At 35.6% G+C, this 19,129-nt stretch overlaps 1 protein-coding gene across 1 annotated transcript in view; it reads left to right on the forward strand.

Moving 5' to 3' along the window:
* The first annotated feature begins 1,552 nt into the window (after window positions 1–1,552).
* acad11 (acyl-CoA dehydrogenase family, member 11) overlaps window positions 1,553–19,129 on the forward strand; it is an 85,669-nt gene continuing 68,092 nt past the window's right edge. The window contains exons 1-12 of the mRNA XM_079409391.1: window positions 1,553–1,743; window positions 1,848–1,947; window positions 10,570–10,695; window positions 11,008–11,169; window positions 11,274–11,438; window positions 14,089–14,230; window positions 14,403–14,524; window positions 15,818–15,924; window positions 16,272–16,386; window positions 16,618–16,695; window positions 17,068–17,206; window positions 18,657–18,764. Coding sequence (XP_079265517.1) covers window positions 1,619–1,743; window positions 1,848–1,947; window positions 10,570–10,695; window positions 11,008–11,169; window positions 11,274–11,438; window positions 14,089–14,230; window positions 14,403–14,524; window positions 15,818–15,924; window positions 16,272–16,386; window positions 16,618–16,695; window positions 17,068–17,206; window positions 18,657–18,764 — 1,489 coding nt within the window. The 5' untranslated portion in view covers window positions 1,553–1,618. The remainder of the gene's footprint in view (window positions 1,744–1,847; window positions 1,948–10,569; window positions 10,696–11,007; window positions 11,170–11,273; window positions 11,439–14,088; window positions 14,231–14,402; window positions 14,525–15,817; window positions 15,925–16,271; window positions 16,387–16,617; window positions 16,696–17,067; window positions 17,207–18,656; window positions 18,765–19,129) is intronic.

A 19,129-nucleotide genomic window follows, 5' to 3' on the forward strand; every position in this document is an offset into this window, starting at 1 on the left:
AATTTACTTGGATTGATTTCTAATGTCTTCTTTCTGATGAGCTCCACTTTATGGCAGCCACTATTAATTATTTAGAGTGTGCTGACTCCTGTCCTTCACTCATAGTATTTTTAAACTGTAAGTTGTATAATATTACAAAAACAGTCGATCAAAAGTTTGTGGTCAGTAAGGTGTTGTATTTTAAAGAAATTAATACTTTAATTCAACAAGGATGCACTAAATTGATTAAAAGTGACAGTAATGTCAATTAAAATTTTACAATATATATATATATATATATATATATATATACTGTGTGTGTATATATATATGTATATATATATATATATATATATATATATATATATATATATATATATTAATAGTGTTCTATTCAATGTTCATCAAAGCATTTTGAAAAACCTTATCACTATGGACTGCTATCTAACTTGGGTTACACACACACACATGTTGGTTTTTGTGGTTTATGGGGACTCTCCATAGGCGCAATGGTTTTTATACTGAACAAACTGTGTGTGCTATTGCCCTACACCAACCCTACAACTAAACTTAGCCCTCACAGGAGACTTTGTGCATTTTTAGATTTTCAAAAAAACACCATTTAGTATGTTTTTTTTAAGCATTTTGAATTACGGGGACATAGGCAGTGTCCTCATAAACCACCTTCATATTGTAATACCTCTGTCATACCCATGTCATTATATAAATTTGTGTCCTCATAAACCACAGAAACGCACACACACACACACACACACACACACACACACATATACATACATACATACGAAGAGTTTATTTGCAAAAACAGATAACTCCATTTTTTTTAAATGTTCAAAAGACCTGTCTTTTATTATTGTGTTTTTATTGTGTTTTATTGTGTTGGCTAGCTGTATTTGTTAGTTATTTTTTCTTAAGAATAGCATGTTGATATATACATGTATATATAGTGAACTTTCTATATTTAATTCTATAAAACCTAGAATTTTCTATATTTCTGCATAAATTTGACCCAAAACATCATCAGATTTTCATAGAAGTCCTGAAAGTAGACAAAGAGAACTGAATCAAACAAGTGTGAGAAAAATATTTTCTGTCATTTATTTATAGAGAAAAATGATCCAGTGTTACATATCTCTGTGTTGCAAAAGTATGTGAATCTCATGCATTAGCAGTTCATTTAAAGGTGAAATTAGAGTGATAGAGAAATTAGTGTTTTCAGGCAGTGCAGTGTCTATCAAATGTCAGTATGTGACCTGTTTTACTCAAAGAACAGGGATCTATCAAAGTCTGATCATTTTTGTGGAAGTGAATCATGTCACGATTACTGAGGACCTCAGACAACGAGATGATGTTGCTCATCAGGCTAGAAAAAGTTACAAAACCATCTCTGAAGAGTTTGGACAAATCTTTCTAGCCTGATGAAACTGCCTGTACATGAGGAGTCACCGATACTTGCTGAATCCGTTCAAGCCTGTAAATGAACATGGTAATATTTATTTTTTCAGTGCTTGGTCTGCTGCTCTCATAACAGCCTATCACATCATCAGAAGTTGATGACTTTTATTTTGAAATATCCTGAAGTCGTGAACTTTATTTCTCAATTTCACTTTGTAACGCAATGGATCGCCAAATCACCGCTGTACGTCCAGAACATCGATTTGATACTAATAACCTGAAAAGATATCTGTCAGTGAAACTTGACAGCTTTTCAGGCAACAGCACTTTAACTCTGCAGCAGTACAGGTAAGAAATTTCACAACACGCATCATTTTTCAAGTGCACCTCATGCAAACAAAACGCATGCTTTGTTTATTTGTTGTTGTATTTTACTTATTTGTTTTGAATAGAGCTGGGCAATCCAACCCAACGTTTTACATTGAGACTACAGACAAGCGTTATGTGCTCAGAAAGAAGCCTCCAGGAGAGCTGCTGCCCGGAGCTCATAAGGTACTGTGTTCTGTACGTCGCTCGTTGTAGTATCACATAAATTTGAAACTTCAGGATAACTGTATAACTTATTATTTGTAGAATACTTGCAATGTAGAGTTTAATGCAATCGGAATGTTGAGTTTAATATAGTTTATTTGGGTCAATCCAACGCTGTTGTGATCATGCAAAAAAGGACTTTGGCACCAGTGACTGCCCAATTTGACAACACAACACAAAATATAACGTTAAGTAAACCAGTAGAGGGAGACAGAACCAAATATTTTTTAAATAGTATTTATTTATTGATGCTTATTTCACCCAACTAACATACACTGTATTTTTGTTTAAATCAAGATGCTCTGCTGTCATAATATGTAGCCTATAATTGGCTATTTTTATTTATTTTTTCTGTATTGATGTGTCTCGGATGTGGTGTGTGTGTGTGTGTGTGTGTGTGTGTATATATATATATATATATATATATATATATATATATATATACACACATATCTATGGATGGATGGATAGATAGAGCTTTAATCAGTTTAATAAATCAACAAGCTAAGTTATTATTAATTTACATTGCTTTAAATTAAGAAGAAATAACAAAATATAAATATTAGATAAAAAAAACTATTTCAAAAATAATAATGTTGACAAAGGTTAACTTGGAGTACTACAGTTACTAAAAGTGAAATATAAAATAAATAGAAGCTAAATAGAAATATAAAAAGCAAGACGCTAAAACCAACAGTGCTTATGAGGATACTCGCCAGGACGACCATTTTGACGTCATTTTGTGTGTATTTGGCCACTAAAGGCTCGGGTATACTTTACTTTCCGCATTCCGTTCCGTCTCGTGCACAGCCGCGCATCCGTGCAGCTTTCAAAGTATACTGGCTGCTGCGGATGAGTGCGGACAGACGAGCTCGACACATGCGCAGTGCCACCAATTTGACTTGTGCTCTCTCAACATTCACCTCGCGCATGCGCTGTTGTACCCCGATCCGGCAGAAAATGCGAATATCGATGCGATAATGATACTGAATATCAGATCGGCGCACTCCTAATATATATATATATATATATATATATATATATATATATATATATATATATATATATATATATATATACAGGTGCATCCCAAAAAGTTTGAATAGAATAGCATGGAAAAGGTCTTTATTTTTTGTAATTTAATTCAAAAAGCAAACTCCCTTATATTCTAGATTCATTAAAACACAAACTGATTTAGTTTTTTTAATTCTTATGAAAACTAATGTCAAAATTAAGAATAACAAGGGCTCTGACAAAAACTGCCTTCCCCGGTGTTAGTTGCACTTCTTACTCTTCTCTTCCTTCATGCATCCATCTTCAATAAGAGTAATATAAAGAGAGAATTAAAAGTGGGGCCACTGTATGCTTCATGATTAAGCCTATGAGTACTGTTCTACACCTAAACAGCTTGGGAAAATGTACGTATTTGGCTTCAATAATTTACATGTTAGAAATCTATGTGTAATAGCATAACCTCTCATAATTCTTCATTAATTATTTTCTGATGACTAAATCATAACCTATAAGAGGTGACTTTTCAATTCATCATCTAATGCACATCAGTTGATTTAACCTAAAGAAGCACAATGTATATAACAAGTGTAAATAAATTGATTGTCTTCATAGCTCCATTGTAAAAGTTGTTAAGAAGGCCGCAACTATATATTAATGAAACTATAACACTAATAGCCTATTATTGGCATACTTGGTTCAATAGCCTATTGAAATGTCTCAATTTTTGTCATCCTAATCTTGTCCTATGTGAGAGTATCTTAATCTTGGCCTATGTGACAGTAATTTCCATTAGTTTTAATTTACATTGCAGTGTCAATGAAGGCATAAAACATTAATTTAATTTATCTTTTAATCAAATGAGCGTTATACTCTATTTTTGGCAAACAAAGGGGTTTACTATTAAAATGAAAACATTGAAGAAATAGCATATTGTGTGATTATTCTTTTAATCAAAAGTTGTAATAATTGTAGTAGTAGTAGTAGCAGTAGTTAAACCGATCTTTTATTTTGACAGGTTGCCATGAGGACCTTTTAAGTTTCTGTAGCCTATGTATATGATATGACAATAGTTTTACTCAAATGAAACGGTCAAATGCTCATGAAGTAACTCTCAGAGCAGTTCTGGGGATGTTGTTCATGTATTTACCCAATCCCCTCACACCTTCTCCAAACAATCTCTCCCACACTCTTACCGGCACTCACACACATTATCAACATATCTCTCCTCACAGGCATCTTCCCCACAGCATTCAAGCAGGCTCAGGTAACCCCACTGATCAAAAAACCTACATTAAACGCTTCTCTTTTAGATAACTACAGACCTGTCTCTCTCCTTCCATTCGTAGGGAAAACACTCGAACGAGTTGTCTTCAACCAGCTCTCACGGTTTCTTTCACAGTACAACAAACTGGATGCTAAACAATCAGGTTTCAGGAGTGGCCATTCAACAGAGACTGCGCTACTCTCAGTCACTGAAGCCCTGCGAACTGCAAAGGCTGATTCCAAATCATCAGTCCTCATTCTGCTGGATCTTTCTGCTGCTTTTGACACTGTCAATCATCAGATTCTCCTGTCTACCCTCTCATCACTGGGCATCACTGGGATTCCACTTCGCTGGTTTGAATCCTATCTCACCGGTAGATCCTTCAGGGTGGCCTGCGGAGGGGAGGTCTCCAAGCCACATCAACTGGTCACTTGAGTTCCTCAGAGATACCGATAATTATAAAATGCTTAATATCGGCGCCGATAATCGGTCGACCCCTACTCCAGACATGCAAAATGCAAAATTTACTTTTATCTGAAAAGAAGACTTTGGACCACTGAGCAGCAGTCCAGTTCTTTTTCTCCTTAGCCCAGCTAAGATGCTTCTGACGTTTTTTCTGTTTCAGAAGTGGCTTGGTAGCCCTTTTCCTGAAGACGTCTGAGCATGGTGACTTTTGATACACTGACTCCAGCTTTAGTCCACTCCTTGTGAATATCTCCCAAGTGTTTGAATCGGCTTTGCTTGACAGTACTCTCAAGCTTGCGGTTATCCCTGTTGCTTGTTCAAGTTCAAGTTATTCAAGTCATTCTACTACATGTGTGGACATATAGTGGAACGAAATGTCGTGTCTCGCAGGACCACGGTGCTACAAACTAGTTAAACATAAGATAAACATACAACAATGCAAGTATAAGATAAAAAAAAAGAGCATCTGACTATACATATACTATAAATACTATAACTACTATACCTAGTTGCCTAGACATACACAAACTGAGACTGTACAAGAACTTTGCATATATTCTGTACATGAAATTGTGCAAAAAGATAGAAATAAGAATAAAAATTGTAAATATATTTTGTACATTAAATTGTTGTGCAGATTAAAGAGAGATTTTGTGGGAAGCAGCGCATAGTGCAAAAAGATCTGTAGTGTAATGCTCAAGTAAACATTATTTTGTAGTGCAATGCTCAAGTAAACTTTTTTTTTATTGAGTCTTTGTAGCAGGGAGTGTTCATAGAAAGTGTCTAGTGTGCATATAGTGGGATGAGTGCGTTACTACAGGTGGTTTGTATAGCCCACTCACCTGTGTGTAGCACACTCAGAATTGCACTTAGGAAAAGTTGTCAACTGTATTAATGAGTTGGGTGAGTGGGGGGTCAGAGGGGGACAGGGAGCGCCTTTTCCTACCCACCTTTTCTTCCATCCAGTCAGCTTTGCATTTAATATGCTTTGATAATATTATATTCGTGATTGAAGAATGATATCAACTTAACTTACCACTTAGCACTGTTGTTTGATGAACTCGTGAAAAACGGAACGAGAGAGAAATGAAAACAGAACGAGAAAAAAGAAAACAATAATAGGTGTGAATAGAAACGCGAATGGAACGCGAATGCGGTTTTAAAAACGAACGATCAAATTAGTTAGATTAGTTTGATAGATAATACCAGAAATATGGTGGGAATTAAGTTATATATTATCATTTTAAACAACAGAGAGTGAAAATAAAGTAAAGATTCAATAAAAAAGTGGAGCTACAATCGCAAACCTCTCAGCAGCACATCAGACAGGAACAGACTCAAAATAAAGATATACACTTAGATATAAACAAAAAAATTTATGAAAGCTCAAATAATAAGCTAATTTAAAATGTAAATAAATACAACAATAGTATATTAATACTAATTCAACACTGAAACAAACCGGGCTGTTTTTTTATTTAATGTTCAATGGCAGTTATAATCTAATGTATAATGTAATGTTTTATTTCCGTGAACAAAAACCAAAACCAATAAAACATTAGTGAAGAATAACATCATTGCCATCATATTGTTGTCAGTTGAAAAAAACATTGTCTTGTATTGTGTGGTTACCTTTCGAGATTGGTTCACTCAACATTGCCTTTCTTCATAATGCTGAATCACACTATTACATAGCAAAAGCCAATAGTGCTTGAGCATTCAAGCGTCAGGCGGAGCCAGACACTTTATAACTTTTCGCAGAGAGCCATTGCCTCAGAATCGTTCTCCTTCACTCTAAAACTGTAGTTAGCTTCAGACCTTTGCACTTGAGAGGATGGTGCAAATGGAAGCTGCTCCTGTCCTGCAAACTGGCAGGAAGAAAGAATATGAAGATGTTGCAGAAAAGCAGGGGTGTAAAATACTTAAGTACAGTAAATAAAGTAAAATTACTCAAGTATTATTTTGTGATATTTGTACTTTATTCAAGTAAAATTTAAACTGATTACTTGTACTTTTCTGAAGAAAAAACTACTTTTTACTCCTTACAATTTTATTTCACCTTAAGAAGTACTCATGGCATTTTTTGCATCTGCATTTTTTTTGCCATTATTTGTCTCATACACATAAAATATGGTAAAAAGAAACTCAAAAATGCAAGAAATAATGAGGTTGTTTTCTCTCATCACGCACACACATTTCAGCTTCAGTTATAACTTTTATCAGGTAAATTTTTGGCATCAAAACTTTACCATCAAATCTGCGTTTCCCCCCCAAACAATTTACTCATTATTTTCGTCTATTTTGATATATCTGTTGTCATGATATAGCTGTCTGTAGTATATTGGCTGAATGCACAAAATATGGAGTGCAAATAGAGTCAGTGATGAGAATTTAAATACAATTAATTTTTACATAGGGATGACAGATTTTTTTTAAATTAAATATTCCAAACTTCCAAACCATGTTTTCATGAGCATTGTATGTTAAATAAATGATAAATCATGTTTAGTGATGTTCTTACTAGGCAGTGGATAAGTTGAATGTAACAACTTAGTTAAAGCTCAAACAATCAGTTAAAGCTCAAACAATAATCAGAGGTTATGCTACTATTTGTCTAGCCCTCGATAGTTATATAACTACGTACAACTTGAACAGAGCTGAGGCAATAATCAGAGGTTATGCTATGAAATATTTTAATATTCAATTATTGTTGTCTAGACCTGGATAGTTAAAATAGCTATGTACAATTTTAATAAAGCTCAAACAATAATCATAGGTTATGCTAGTACTAATTATGTAGCCCCCGATAATTAATTTAACCATGCTAGTACTCCAATAGCATTTTGTCTAGCCCCCCATAGTTAATGCAACTGCATAACAACTTAACTAAAGTCAAGCAGTTAGAGCATGCGCTATCTAACCTCTTAACCCTGGACGCAGATTTGCGGTAACAAATCTGTTGCTGTTCTTCAGAAAAATCCTTCAAGTCCCACAAATTCTTTGGTTTTCCAGCATTTTTGTGTATTTGAACCCTTTCCAACAATGACTGTATGATTTTAAGATCCGTCTTTTCACACTGAGGATACCTGAGGGACTCTTAACTATTAGGCATGACCTCTAACCTCTGAGGGCATGAAACTATTACAGAAGGTTCAAACGCTCACTGAAAAACGCCGAAATTTGGGCATACGGTTGTTTCTACACAAAACTTGGAATTTATCAATATGGACGTGAGCGGTGGCTACGATCAAATCTCGCGTCAGGTCTGAGCTCGTGTACTCAAATTTTTGAGTTAGCCTGAACTTGCGTGCAGCTGCATAGAGAATTTCGGAGAATTGTATAATGACAGTATTTAGTTCATTTAGATTGTTTTCCCAAATCGACAAACAAAGCTTTTTTTTTTTTTTGTCCTTTCGGTGCTTTAGCTTTATGCGCAAATAGCAGCATAAACAACAAACCATGAGGAATCACACATCGTCGTATAACACACCTGCAGCGCTTCTGTGAATGGAGAAAAACTGAAAAACCATAAATAAATATGGCTACACCAAATATATTTCTCTTAATTAACAGATTAACAAAAGAAAAAAACAGTGCGACAAGTATAGGCCACTTTCATTTTTGTGACACTCTTAATGCATTTTATTTGTTTTCTATAACTTTATTTTTTTATTTTATTTAACTGATTGGTGATCACACAGGTGCCTCACACGCACACACACAACATTTCAGTGTTACTAACTTGACATGTCAGCCATTAATAAAACTAAAATGCAGTCAACCAAACATAAATGTTACATTGCACAATTTACAAGGTCCACTGTAAAATCAGCGTTCAGCACTGAAACAAACATTTATTGCGCATGTGAAGGGTGATATTTTACGTGGATATGGGAACTCAAGTGAAGTACAAAGCCTTGTTTACATCATAGATAATAGTTTAGCAACCAAATGTTACATGGCAAAAATGGAAACATTTGGATGTCGAATGAGAGAGGCTTGTGAGCCCAGTGCCGTTTAGTTTCGCTTTAATTCATTCATTAGCTTAACGTTGTATTCTGTTTGTAATGAATGCCACCATAGCCTAACTTGTTTTGTAATACCGTTAAATTTAAAGGGTTTTTTGTGGATTAAGGAGAGCTAAATAAGCTAAATAGTGTTTATAATGTTTATACATTTTTCATTATATTTACTGGTATTTAATATACATATAAATTAATGCCATTGTTTGCAATTATAAGGTTAACGGGTGTTTTTGGAGTAAGATCAATTTCTCTTTCATTAGATTATTTGTTTTTAGGTGCGCAATATTCAAATTACGATTGTTTTCAGCCGCCACATTTATCATCGTACGATCTTTCGTACGATGGGATTGGCGGCATACGAAGTGTGTGCCACCGTCCGCGGCCAACGTAAGACAGCTGCCCGTGGCTCTCCCGAACCCGCTGCCATTCACGGCCAACGCAAGACAGCCGTCTGTGGCCAACGCAAGACAGCTGCCGTCAGCGGCCAACGCAAGTCTACCAAGCGTGGCTCTCCTAAGCCCGCCGTCTGCAGGGAAATTAACTCCACCGTCCGCGGCTCTCCCTAGCCTGCTACTGTCCGCGGCCACCGCAAGTTCGCCATCCGTGGTCAACACAAGACAGCCGCCGTCAGCGGCCATGGCCGGTGTGGCCGGGCCAAGGGCCAAGGCCACTGAGGCTCCTGGGCCTCCAGAGTCCCCTGATTCATCATGGCCTCCAGAGTCCCCTGATTCATCATGGCCTCCAGAGTCCCCTGATCTGCCATGGCCTCCCGAGTCTCCAGTCCCACCAGGCCACCGGAGTCCCCAGACCCGCCCTGGAGGCTTCCCCAGTGTCCCTGCCCTGCACCAGCCTCCAGGGCGCCAACGTTAACGTTATATGGATGTTAATTTCTTGTATTTTGGAAAGCTTTGATTCATTAAAAGCCTGTATTCACTTTACCTGCTGTTCCCCGTATTCCTTGGATGATGTATAAATCTCAATTTCGAAAAATTTACCCTTATGGCTGGTTTTGTGGTCCAGGGCTTAGAAAAGGTTTGAGAAGCTGCAGAGAAAACTAAAACCTGACGTAAACTTTTACACAAAATACAAAGACGTAATACAAGACTATTTACAGCAAGGCAGTCACTGACTCATAGTTTAAAACCACAGTTAACTATCTGGTTTCTTCAACTTCCACTCGAGAAGAAATCTGCCTTTAAATTGAAAGAAATAAAGATTTGACATTTATTGTGATAATTTGTTGTTATCAACTGATATTAAAAATTTTATTGTGATAATTTGTTTGGCTATATTGCCCAGCCCTAGTGGCTTTCTGCCGTTGCAGCTCATTTAAGTTTTCTCCTAGCTTAAATGGTGTCACTGTCGGCCGGCTTACGAATGCAACCATGAAAATGGCCGTAGGGGAACATTTATTTCTCGGGGAACCGCCTTGGTGGCTAGTTCCTATAACTATGTTTTTATAACTACCCGGTGTGAAAGCCCCTAATGGTCAGCTTAGTGCTCGACTGAGTGTCATGTATTCACCTACTGCGGCAGGTGACTATTGCCTGACTCCTGTATCAACTCATATTTAGATTTCCCTAGCTCCCCAGAATATTTATGACTAAACACTTGCTTAGTTGAAAGATTCTGAAGCAATGGTGCTCCACACGGGGTTATACAGTGACTGACTCCACCTTGCTCTCAAGCGGCATTGGATATTGCAATGCAATAGCTTGATTCATTCTTTCTTGTGAAAGGGAGAAATGTCTAATTTTCTTCTCAGGGAACCATGGTTATGTTGAGTAACCTGAGACATTTTTTTTGTGCCTGCAGATAGATAGAGAGTATGCTGTTCAAAAGGCTCTGTATTCTGTTGGCTTTCCTGTTCCTCATCCTGTGCTGTACTGCACAGATACTCATGTCATCGGCACAGAGTTTTACATCATGGAACATGTACAGGTACTCATCGCCAGTAAATGTTAACTTCATTCAAATTTCATTCAATAAATTAATTCATGTAAGTTCTACATTGAACCATATTTCAGTTAAATATAGCCAAACCGAGGCAATTTTTTTTCAAGATTGTAATTCTCTCTGAGATGCAAAGTAACAGCTCTAGCTCAAGCAGTTAAAATTACACACTTGGCCAGAAGGGGGCAGGCAAGGTTTTTTTTCACCCCGCTTATCAACCCGTTTAGTTCTCACTTGTTTGTGAATGGAGGTATTCTTTGAAGGATGATGATATGCTGTTAATGCACGTCTGCGCATCAGGGACGTATATTCAGGGACTTGAGGCTCCCAGGGGTCAGTGCAGCAGAGCGGACGGCTCTGTATGTGGCTGCAGTGGAGACGCTAGCCAAACTTCACTCCCTAGATGTCAGTACACTTGGCCTCTTGGGATATGGGAAGGGAACAGGCTATTGTAAGAGACAGGTGAGATGATAAAATCATCAATGGGGTATTAATTTGAAATCTTATTCTTTAAAGCTATGGTAATCTTTTCACTCAAAAAAAAAACAAACTTTTTTTTCTTTGAGGTCTCCACATGGACAAAGCAGTACAAAGCCTCTGCCCACAAAGAGATACCAGCCATGGATAAACTTTCTGATTGGCTAAGCCACAACCTGCCAACCAATGACAATGAAGTGTCACTTGTTCATGGCGATTTCCGAATTGACAACCTGATATTCCACCCTACAGAGGTACTGATACTTCATGCATATGTATTTACATGTTCAAAAGTAATGTTTTTGTTTTTCTTAATGTTTCACCAAAGCTGCATTTATTTGAGAAAAAAAATAATAATGATGATATTGTGAACTGTTATTACAATTTAAAACCTTTTTAATATTTGGAAAAAAAAGTAATTTATCCCTGTGTTGGCAAAGTTGAATTTTCAGCAGTCATTACTCCAATCTTCAGCGTCACATGCTACATTTTTTCAGGATTAAAAATTCAGAATTTAAAATTTAATTTAGAAAACTTTTGTAGATGATCATTTGAATGTGTCCTTACTGAATGGAAATATTAGTTTCTTTAAAGTCTTTGTAGAACACAATATAAAGCATGGAAATTCTTCCATAGAATCTTCACAACTAACTTTAACTGGATTAACGGGATCGCCCTTCTGCTTTTCTAATGCCATATGCCCTTCTTTCTTTTTCAGACCACAAAAAGAGAAATTTAAAGCAATATTCTGCTCATGCTATATTATGGCAGTGAAAAGAGACCAGCAACAAGCTATTAAAAAAGATGCAAAAGTATCACAGAATTGATAGGCTCATGATACTCTATTAGCAATCAAGATTAATCAAAACACAACAAAAAATACAATACACATCTTTAAGGTGAATTTATGTGTTGTGCTTGTCGCAACAAGAAGTTATTGTGTTCACATCTGTCAACTGTCATTCTGACTGTCATGAGAACTGGAGTTCTTGTTTGTTTCTCATATCACTTTTTTTTATTAATCTTGATTTCTTGCAGCTTGTGTGCTTTTCTGGGTGAGTTGAAGTGAACTCCTGCGCTAATGAAGTCTCATGTTTGCACAGTCGTGCATAGAAATGTAGCATTTTGACCAATCAGACACACAATTTTGCATTTGATTTAACAAATCAATTAGTTATTAGATTAACAAATGGTCACAGACCCCCCACCCAATACACATACTGGTGCTGGTATGTCTGTCAATGACTCCAGGCTCCTGGTTTCATGGCAACCCATCTGATAACACTTGTTTTATTGCTCAATGGAATGCAGGTAGAGCAACACTTCCTCTTAGGAAAGACACATTACGTCATAAAATGGAATCTTCTCTAATTAATTCATAGAAAAACCTTTCTTTGAATGAACACACATATCTTCAGGTCTTTGTGTATATTATTACTGTTCTTGTATATATTTTTGTGTATTGTACACCATTTTATGCATGCTTATGATAGATCATTAGTTAATATCACTCTAGCTGTATCATGTTTAGTCTCTATCAATTCGTCTACGGATGATCTAATTGAGAGTGAATATTATACGTTGATACCTATGCAACATATTAGTGTCTTAAGAATCTTTAGAAGTTTGGGCCTTTACCCAGCTGAATTACCTATGCAAATTACCATGTTCAGAGACAAAGAATCGTAAAACTTTCCCTCCAAAAATTCAGGACTCCATTGGCTCTTTGACACCCCAGAGGTGTGACCTGTATAGCAGATAAAGCTCTCACGTAAGTGACGCCCCTGCAGTCTGTGGTTCTGTTAGATTCTGAGAAGATGAGGATGTGAGCTAAAACTCTTCTGAACACTCTAAGTTTTGTGCCAGGCCTTGCGGCCTTGACTTTCCATTCAACAAAGGATCCTCGGACCTCAGCAGATCTCTTTCTTCGCTCTTTTCCACTTTCTACCTGGAAAGAACATTTCTACCTCAGAACATCTTTGGAATTTATCACTCTTCTTCGACCCTCACTACATGCTCTAATGCATTAATAGGAAAGTATTTCCTGTGGCCAAGGAAATATCCTTTCTTAGAGTTGATATGAGCTTGCACTGAATGTTCGCTGGACGGACAGATCAGTTGATGGCAATTTAATTCTGCTAAAGTTATTACTGTCAGCCGATATAAATAATTATAATTAATCATAATTAATTGCAATTATTTATATGCAATTCCCTTTTGAGCTTCTAATTTGCTACAGAAACCAATGTCCAAGGTCAGGATTTTCGTTAAATAACAGATTAGCGGTAGAACACCCCCACAACACCTGAAGGGGGGGGGGGGGGGGGGGGCTATTCTGTGATACTCTTTTGATACCTGGTTGCTATTCACTGTCATTATATGAACAAGCTCAATGAGACATTCCTTTAAATTTCTTATTTTGTGCTCTGAAAAAGAAAGAAAGGAATATGACATTAGAACAACACAAGAGGGAGAAAATGGTGGCATATTATTTTTCATTTTTGAGGGAACTATTCCTATGCAAAGAGAAAATGTTTAACGATTGCAGTGTTACCTTTATGGATTTAATCAGAGACTTAAGACTTTTCCAGCCTCCCATCAGTAAATGATTTATTACAAAGAGAATTGTAAAGATCAAGTGAATCAAAACTGACTGGCAGAGCAAGTCTTTAATTAACCTCCAATTCTAATGTCACATCTTTGAGCAGAATGTTCTTAATAAGCCTATTAAAACTCTACTTTCCCACGTAATTGTGTGGAAGTGATTGGTAATTGATATACCAATGTGCTTCTGTCAGTCAAACTAAAACCCCATTTCCTCCCATAAGAGTTCATACTTTTTGTTATGTGAGAAGAAATATTCCTGGATCTGGGTCTTTTGAAAGCTTTATTGTCTCTCTGCAGGCTCGTGTATTGGCTGTACTGGACTGGGAACTGTCTACTACCGGACAGCCAATTGCAGACTTGGCCTACTTTCTCATGCCACACTACTGGCCCAGTCACTACAAGGTTATCAGCACAATCGGTGGAGTCACAGGAGTGAATGGTGGGGCATCTCTTTTTTTCATTTTTTTAATGTTATTTATATTTCTGTATAGTTAAGAATACGTTGTCATTTTTGCCAGGACTGGCATTATCTTAATGTTTCCTTGCCTCTATATATCCTTTTATTATCTATTTATATTTCATTTATTAATCCATACATTGCGTTTGAACAGGAATTCCCTCTCCAGATGACCTTATCTCCATTTACTGCCGTTGTCGAGGCATCTCAAACTCTCTTCCCCAGCAAAACTTCTTCATTGCCATGGCTATTTTCAAAATGGCTGCAATTGCACAGGTATTGAGTTAATGCAGACCATGCCAAGCCATTGTGATTAAAACAAAGTTAAACTGTGCCAATCAAATAAAGACATTCACTGATATGGAGAAGCTAAATTCACCTGCTGCAAAGGGGCAGTTTTTTATTTCACAAAATGACAGTTAAAGCAATTATAGCTATATTTATCCATTATAACATGAGTTCTTATCAAATTATTAAATTAATTGACATTAAATATATTGTGAGTTGAAGTATTCATTATTTGAGAAAAAGAGAGTTGAATGCTGTGAGAGACATGAAAATAAGCATAGCTATATATCATTCAACAATTTGGGGTCAGGAAGATTTTTTTCTTTTTTAATTATTTTATTCAGTAAGGATGTGTTAAATTGATCATGAGTGACAGTAACTTTAAATTCAGTTATGAAAAGGTAGATTGTTCTTATTTGTATTGGAAAAGTTAGACTGATAACCACTTGGCAACTGGTAGTAAGTCTTGTATAGCATTTTCTTTACTCTTTACATCAAAAACTGTCTAAAAAGGGTAATATTTTATGTATTTGAGGTCTGAGATGTGGTAACAGTGAAGAGAGATGGCAAACATTTTGCATTTTAGGTCAACATTGCCGGCTAATCAGCCAAAATTGTCTTAAATAGCAGAGCACTTCATCTTTTATAACAAGGTATTTTGACCAAATATATTAAATCTTGATTTTTGTAAAAACTTTTTTGTGTGTGTGTGTGAGAGAAAAATTACAGTTTTGGACATATAAGGTATAATAAAATAAATAAATAAAATACCTTAAAGTATCTACAAATGAGCATGTAAAACAAATATCTTTAAAAGAAATTCCACGTACAGCATGCCCCTGATTCGCGCAATGTTCTCACCTTTTTTCACCCTTACCTGTTTGCATCTCTGCTTCTTTCAAAAACATTAAATCTTATCAACCCCAAACTTTTGAACGCTTGGCTAGTGTATGTAGGAAATTGATTGGTTGGGACAGCAGTTAATTATACTTGTTAACGGGCATTATACAAATATATTTTTCTGCATTAAAGACAAGTCATGCAGATTCAAGTATCCCTGAACCATGTAACAAAATGAAGGAAGCATATTTTAATAAACATAATTGAAAGCTGATGATTTTACTCCCAGAATGCCAATTGTGTAGTTCAAGGTAGCAAATAATTAATTGGTAAACCTTTTTTTTTTTTTGAAACACACAGGGGAAGGGACACTATTTTCTCTATGTCAGGAAAGTATGCAGGGTCTAAACTTACTAAGTACTTTTTCTTTCCCCATTTTAGGGGATCTATGCAAGGCATTTGTTGGGCAATGCCAGTTCTCCTAACGCAGCTGAGTTTGAAGAGAGTGTAGCGCCCTTAGCTGAGCTGGGTTTACAAATCGCCCTCAGGTACAAAATTACAATCTCAACTCTACATGCACATTAGCGTAAACACCTGAATGACAGATCATTTGTTAATGATTATTTTCAGGTTTTCAGTGTCCAAAAAGATTTTAAGGATATATTTCATTATTACCAAGTTTTATTTAATGAGCAATCTGTGTTTTGGTTATATTTTTGTGGCTTATTTTTGAGGTTGTTTCCTTAGAAACAGAATATGTAATTAAAGGTGTTTCCATGTAAGCAGGGGTATAATTATTGTTTGTATTTTTATTGTCAGGGTATGTGGTTTAAAATTGTAATTATATTTAATTATAAATGTTGATGAAATATTATAATGCATTTTCTATCTGCAGCTCCACGTTAGCTATGCCGATCTCTGATGAGCTTTTCATGCTGTCACCCAAAGGTCAGGCTGTCCTTAAGCATGTGAAAGAGTTCATGAGAAAACATGTACTTCCTTCCCAACAGGTCAGCACTGACGTCATCTCTGTGAACACGTCTCACGTTAATACCAAATGAGAACACAAAGATACAAATATAAAATTATAGCTACACTAAATTATAAATAATTAAAAGTAAAAGGTAAATAAAACTATAAAAAAATATTAAATAATGATAGTGATTGAATCATTATGATGATTTAAAAAGATTACTATGACCCCCCCCCCCCCCCAACAATATTTGTTTATTTGTTTTTAGGAAGTAAAAGAGTACTATGCCAAGCACAAAGCCACACCTGAGAGATGGCACACACCTGCTGTAATAGAGGAGTTGAAGGTGATGATACATACAATCATGCATTATTTACATATAGTACCATCATATCATGTGATATTAGTAAGATTTAAAATAGTTAAATAAATGAATTATTAGTTTTTCATCAAGGATGCATTAAGTTGATCAAAAGTGATTGTTATTTTTATTTCAGATAAATATTAAAATAAATTAAACATGAAAAACTGTTATTTTAAATAATGATACAACTTCACATTATTCAAATTTTTACTGTATTTTTAAATAAATTAGTCGTGGTGAACAAAATCGTAGAAAATTATACAAACTCAAAACTTGAACAGACAATAATGCATCTGACTGAACTGTAGTTGGGAGGATGTTCTTTGTATGTATTAATGAAATCCTTGTGAGCAGGCAAAGGCTCGAGCTGCAGGCCTGTGGAATTTGTTTCTTCCGGCTGAGAGTGGCCTCTCTCAGCTGGATTATGCTTATATGGCAGAGGAGACCGGACGCTGCTTCTACGCCCCCGAAGTCTTCAACTGCCAGGCCCCAGGTGGGTGTGTGTTTCTTCACAAGTTAGAAATGTTACTGTTTTTATGGAGCTTTTAGATTATGGCTTTAAGGTACACTCATACTTAGGGTTTTATACTGCAGAATGATAAAAATAACATGAATTACATGCAGATTTACAGCTATAATTACTGAAAATTAAGTTTTTTTTTTTAGAGGATGTGATTCTGCCATATTTATTGTAAGTTATATGTCACAAGTTTGTGTTATGTAGAAATACTCTAATGTTTATAACAAAAAAAAAACTTTATCAACACTACATCTGTATTATGGCAAGCCGTTTTGACTTTTATTCCTTCTTAGAAAATGAATTCTTGATATCAATAATTACATTTTCACTAGTTAAAATGCTAATTCTAATGCTAATTCTCAATAATTAAATTGTTGATATCTGTAATTGTATTTTCACTAGTTAAATGTCACCATAGAGGCTGCCATTCAAAATCAATTCTTACTAGTAAAAATGTCTATTCTTGATATCAAGAACTAAATAGTTGATATCAGAAATTACCCTCCCAATTGTTGATATCAGAAATACATTTTCAGATATCAGAAATGAACATGGTCACTAGTGACAATTTAATTGTTGATATCAAGAATAGACATTTTTACTAGTAAGAATTGCATTTCTGAGAATGTGAAATTGGATTTTCAACTAGTAAGAAATTAATTATTGATATCAACAATTGATTTTGAATGGCAGCCTATGGTGACATTTAACTAGTGAAAATACAATTACAGATATCAACAATTTAATTTGTGATATCAACAATTTAATTCTCGATATCAAGAATTAGCATTTTAACTAGTGAAAATGTAATTGTTGATATCAAGAATTAACATTGTTACTAATGGAAATGCAATTGCTGATATCAAAAATAACCATTGTTACTAGTAGAAATCTAATTCCTGATATCAAGAATTAACATTTTAACTAGTAAAAATTGAATTGTTGATATCAAGAATTCATATCCTGAGAAGGAATAAAAGTCAAAACGGCTTGCCATATCTGTATATGCAATGATTTGTCAAGTTTTACACATCAGCATTGTATAGAAAGTATGAATGGTTTAAATGGTAGCACTAATCTGTAAAATTCTTCTTCTTCATGTAAAATTCTTCTTGTTCTTCCCTTGTGTGACATATGGCAGAGTGAAATGGTTTCTCAAAGAAAAAAAAAAGTAGGGCAGGACTTTGTCCATCGGGATTCGATTGTTGAATCTTTTAGATTTGCTAATTGCTGTAATTTCATGTGAGTGACAGTTTGTTGGAGGGAAGAGATTATTGACCCGCCCGATTGCAAATATAACGTGAATTATTATGAGGGCACATGAATTAAAAATAATGACGTGCACAAATAAACCATTTATAACAAACACTACAACATTCCAGAAAAATATAAGAATTTCATTGTGACTATAACTCTCTAACAGACACTGGCAATATGGAAGTTCTGCACCTATTTGGCACTGAGGAACAGAAGAGACTCTGGTTGGAGCCCTTACTAAGGGGAGACATACGGTCCTGCTTCTGTATGACAGGTAATGTGTAAAATTTACACTAATTGACCTGACCTTGTATAGTTTGGCTGGTTTCAGGTTTGTAGATCCGATTGGACATGCTACTTTGGTGGACATGTGTCTTTGGGATGTTACACATATTCATTAAACAGCTGTACAGAGCGTAACATATTGGAACAGAACATAGTTGTCTCTAGACACAGTTTTAAAACTTGGGCAAACTCAAGCCTCTCTAATGTGACATATTCATTAGTACTCACTTGACTTAAAAGGAGGATTTAAAATTAAGTTGATAATGAGATCTGTGTTCAATGAGTAAACAAGGAGAGAAATAGCTGGTCGATTTGATTGAGGAAAAACGATTTTGTGATTTTGATTCTCCTGCT

Source organism: Barbus barbus, assembly GCF_936440315.1.
Source record: "Barbus barbus genome assembly, chromosome: 46".
Taxonomy (NCBI): domain Eukaryota; kingdom Metazoa; phylum Chordata; class Actinopteri; order Cypriniformes; family Cyprinidae; genus Barbus; species Barbus barbus.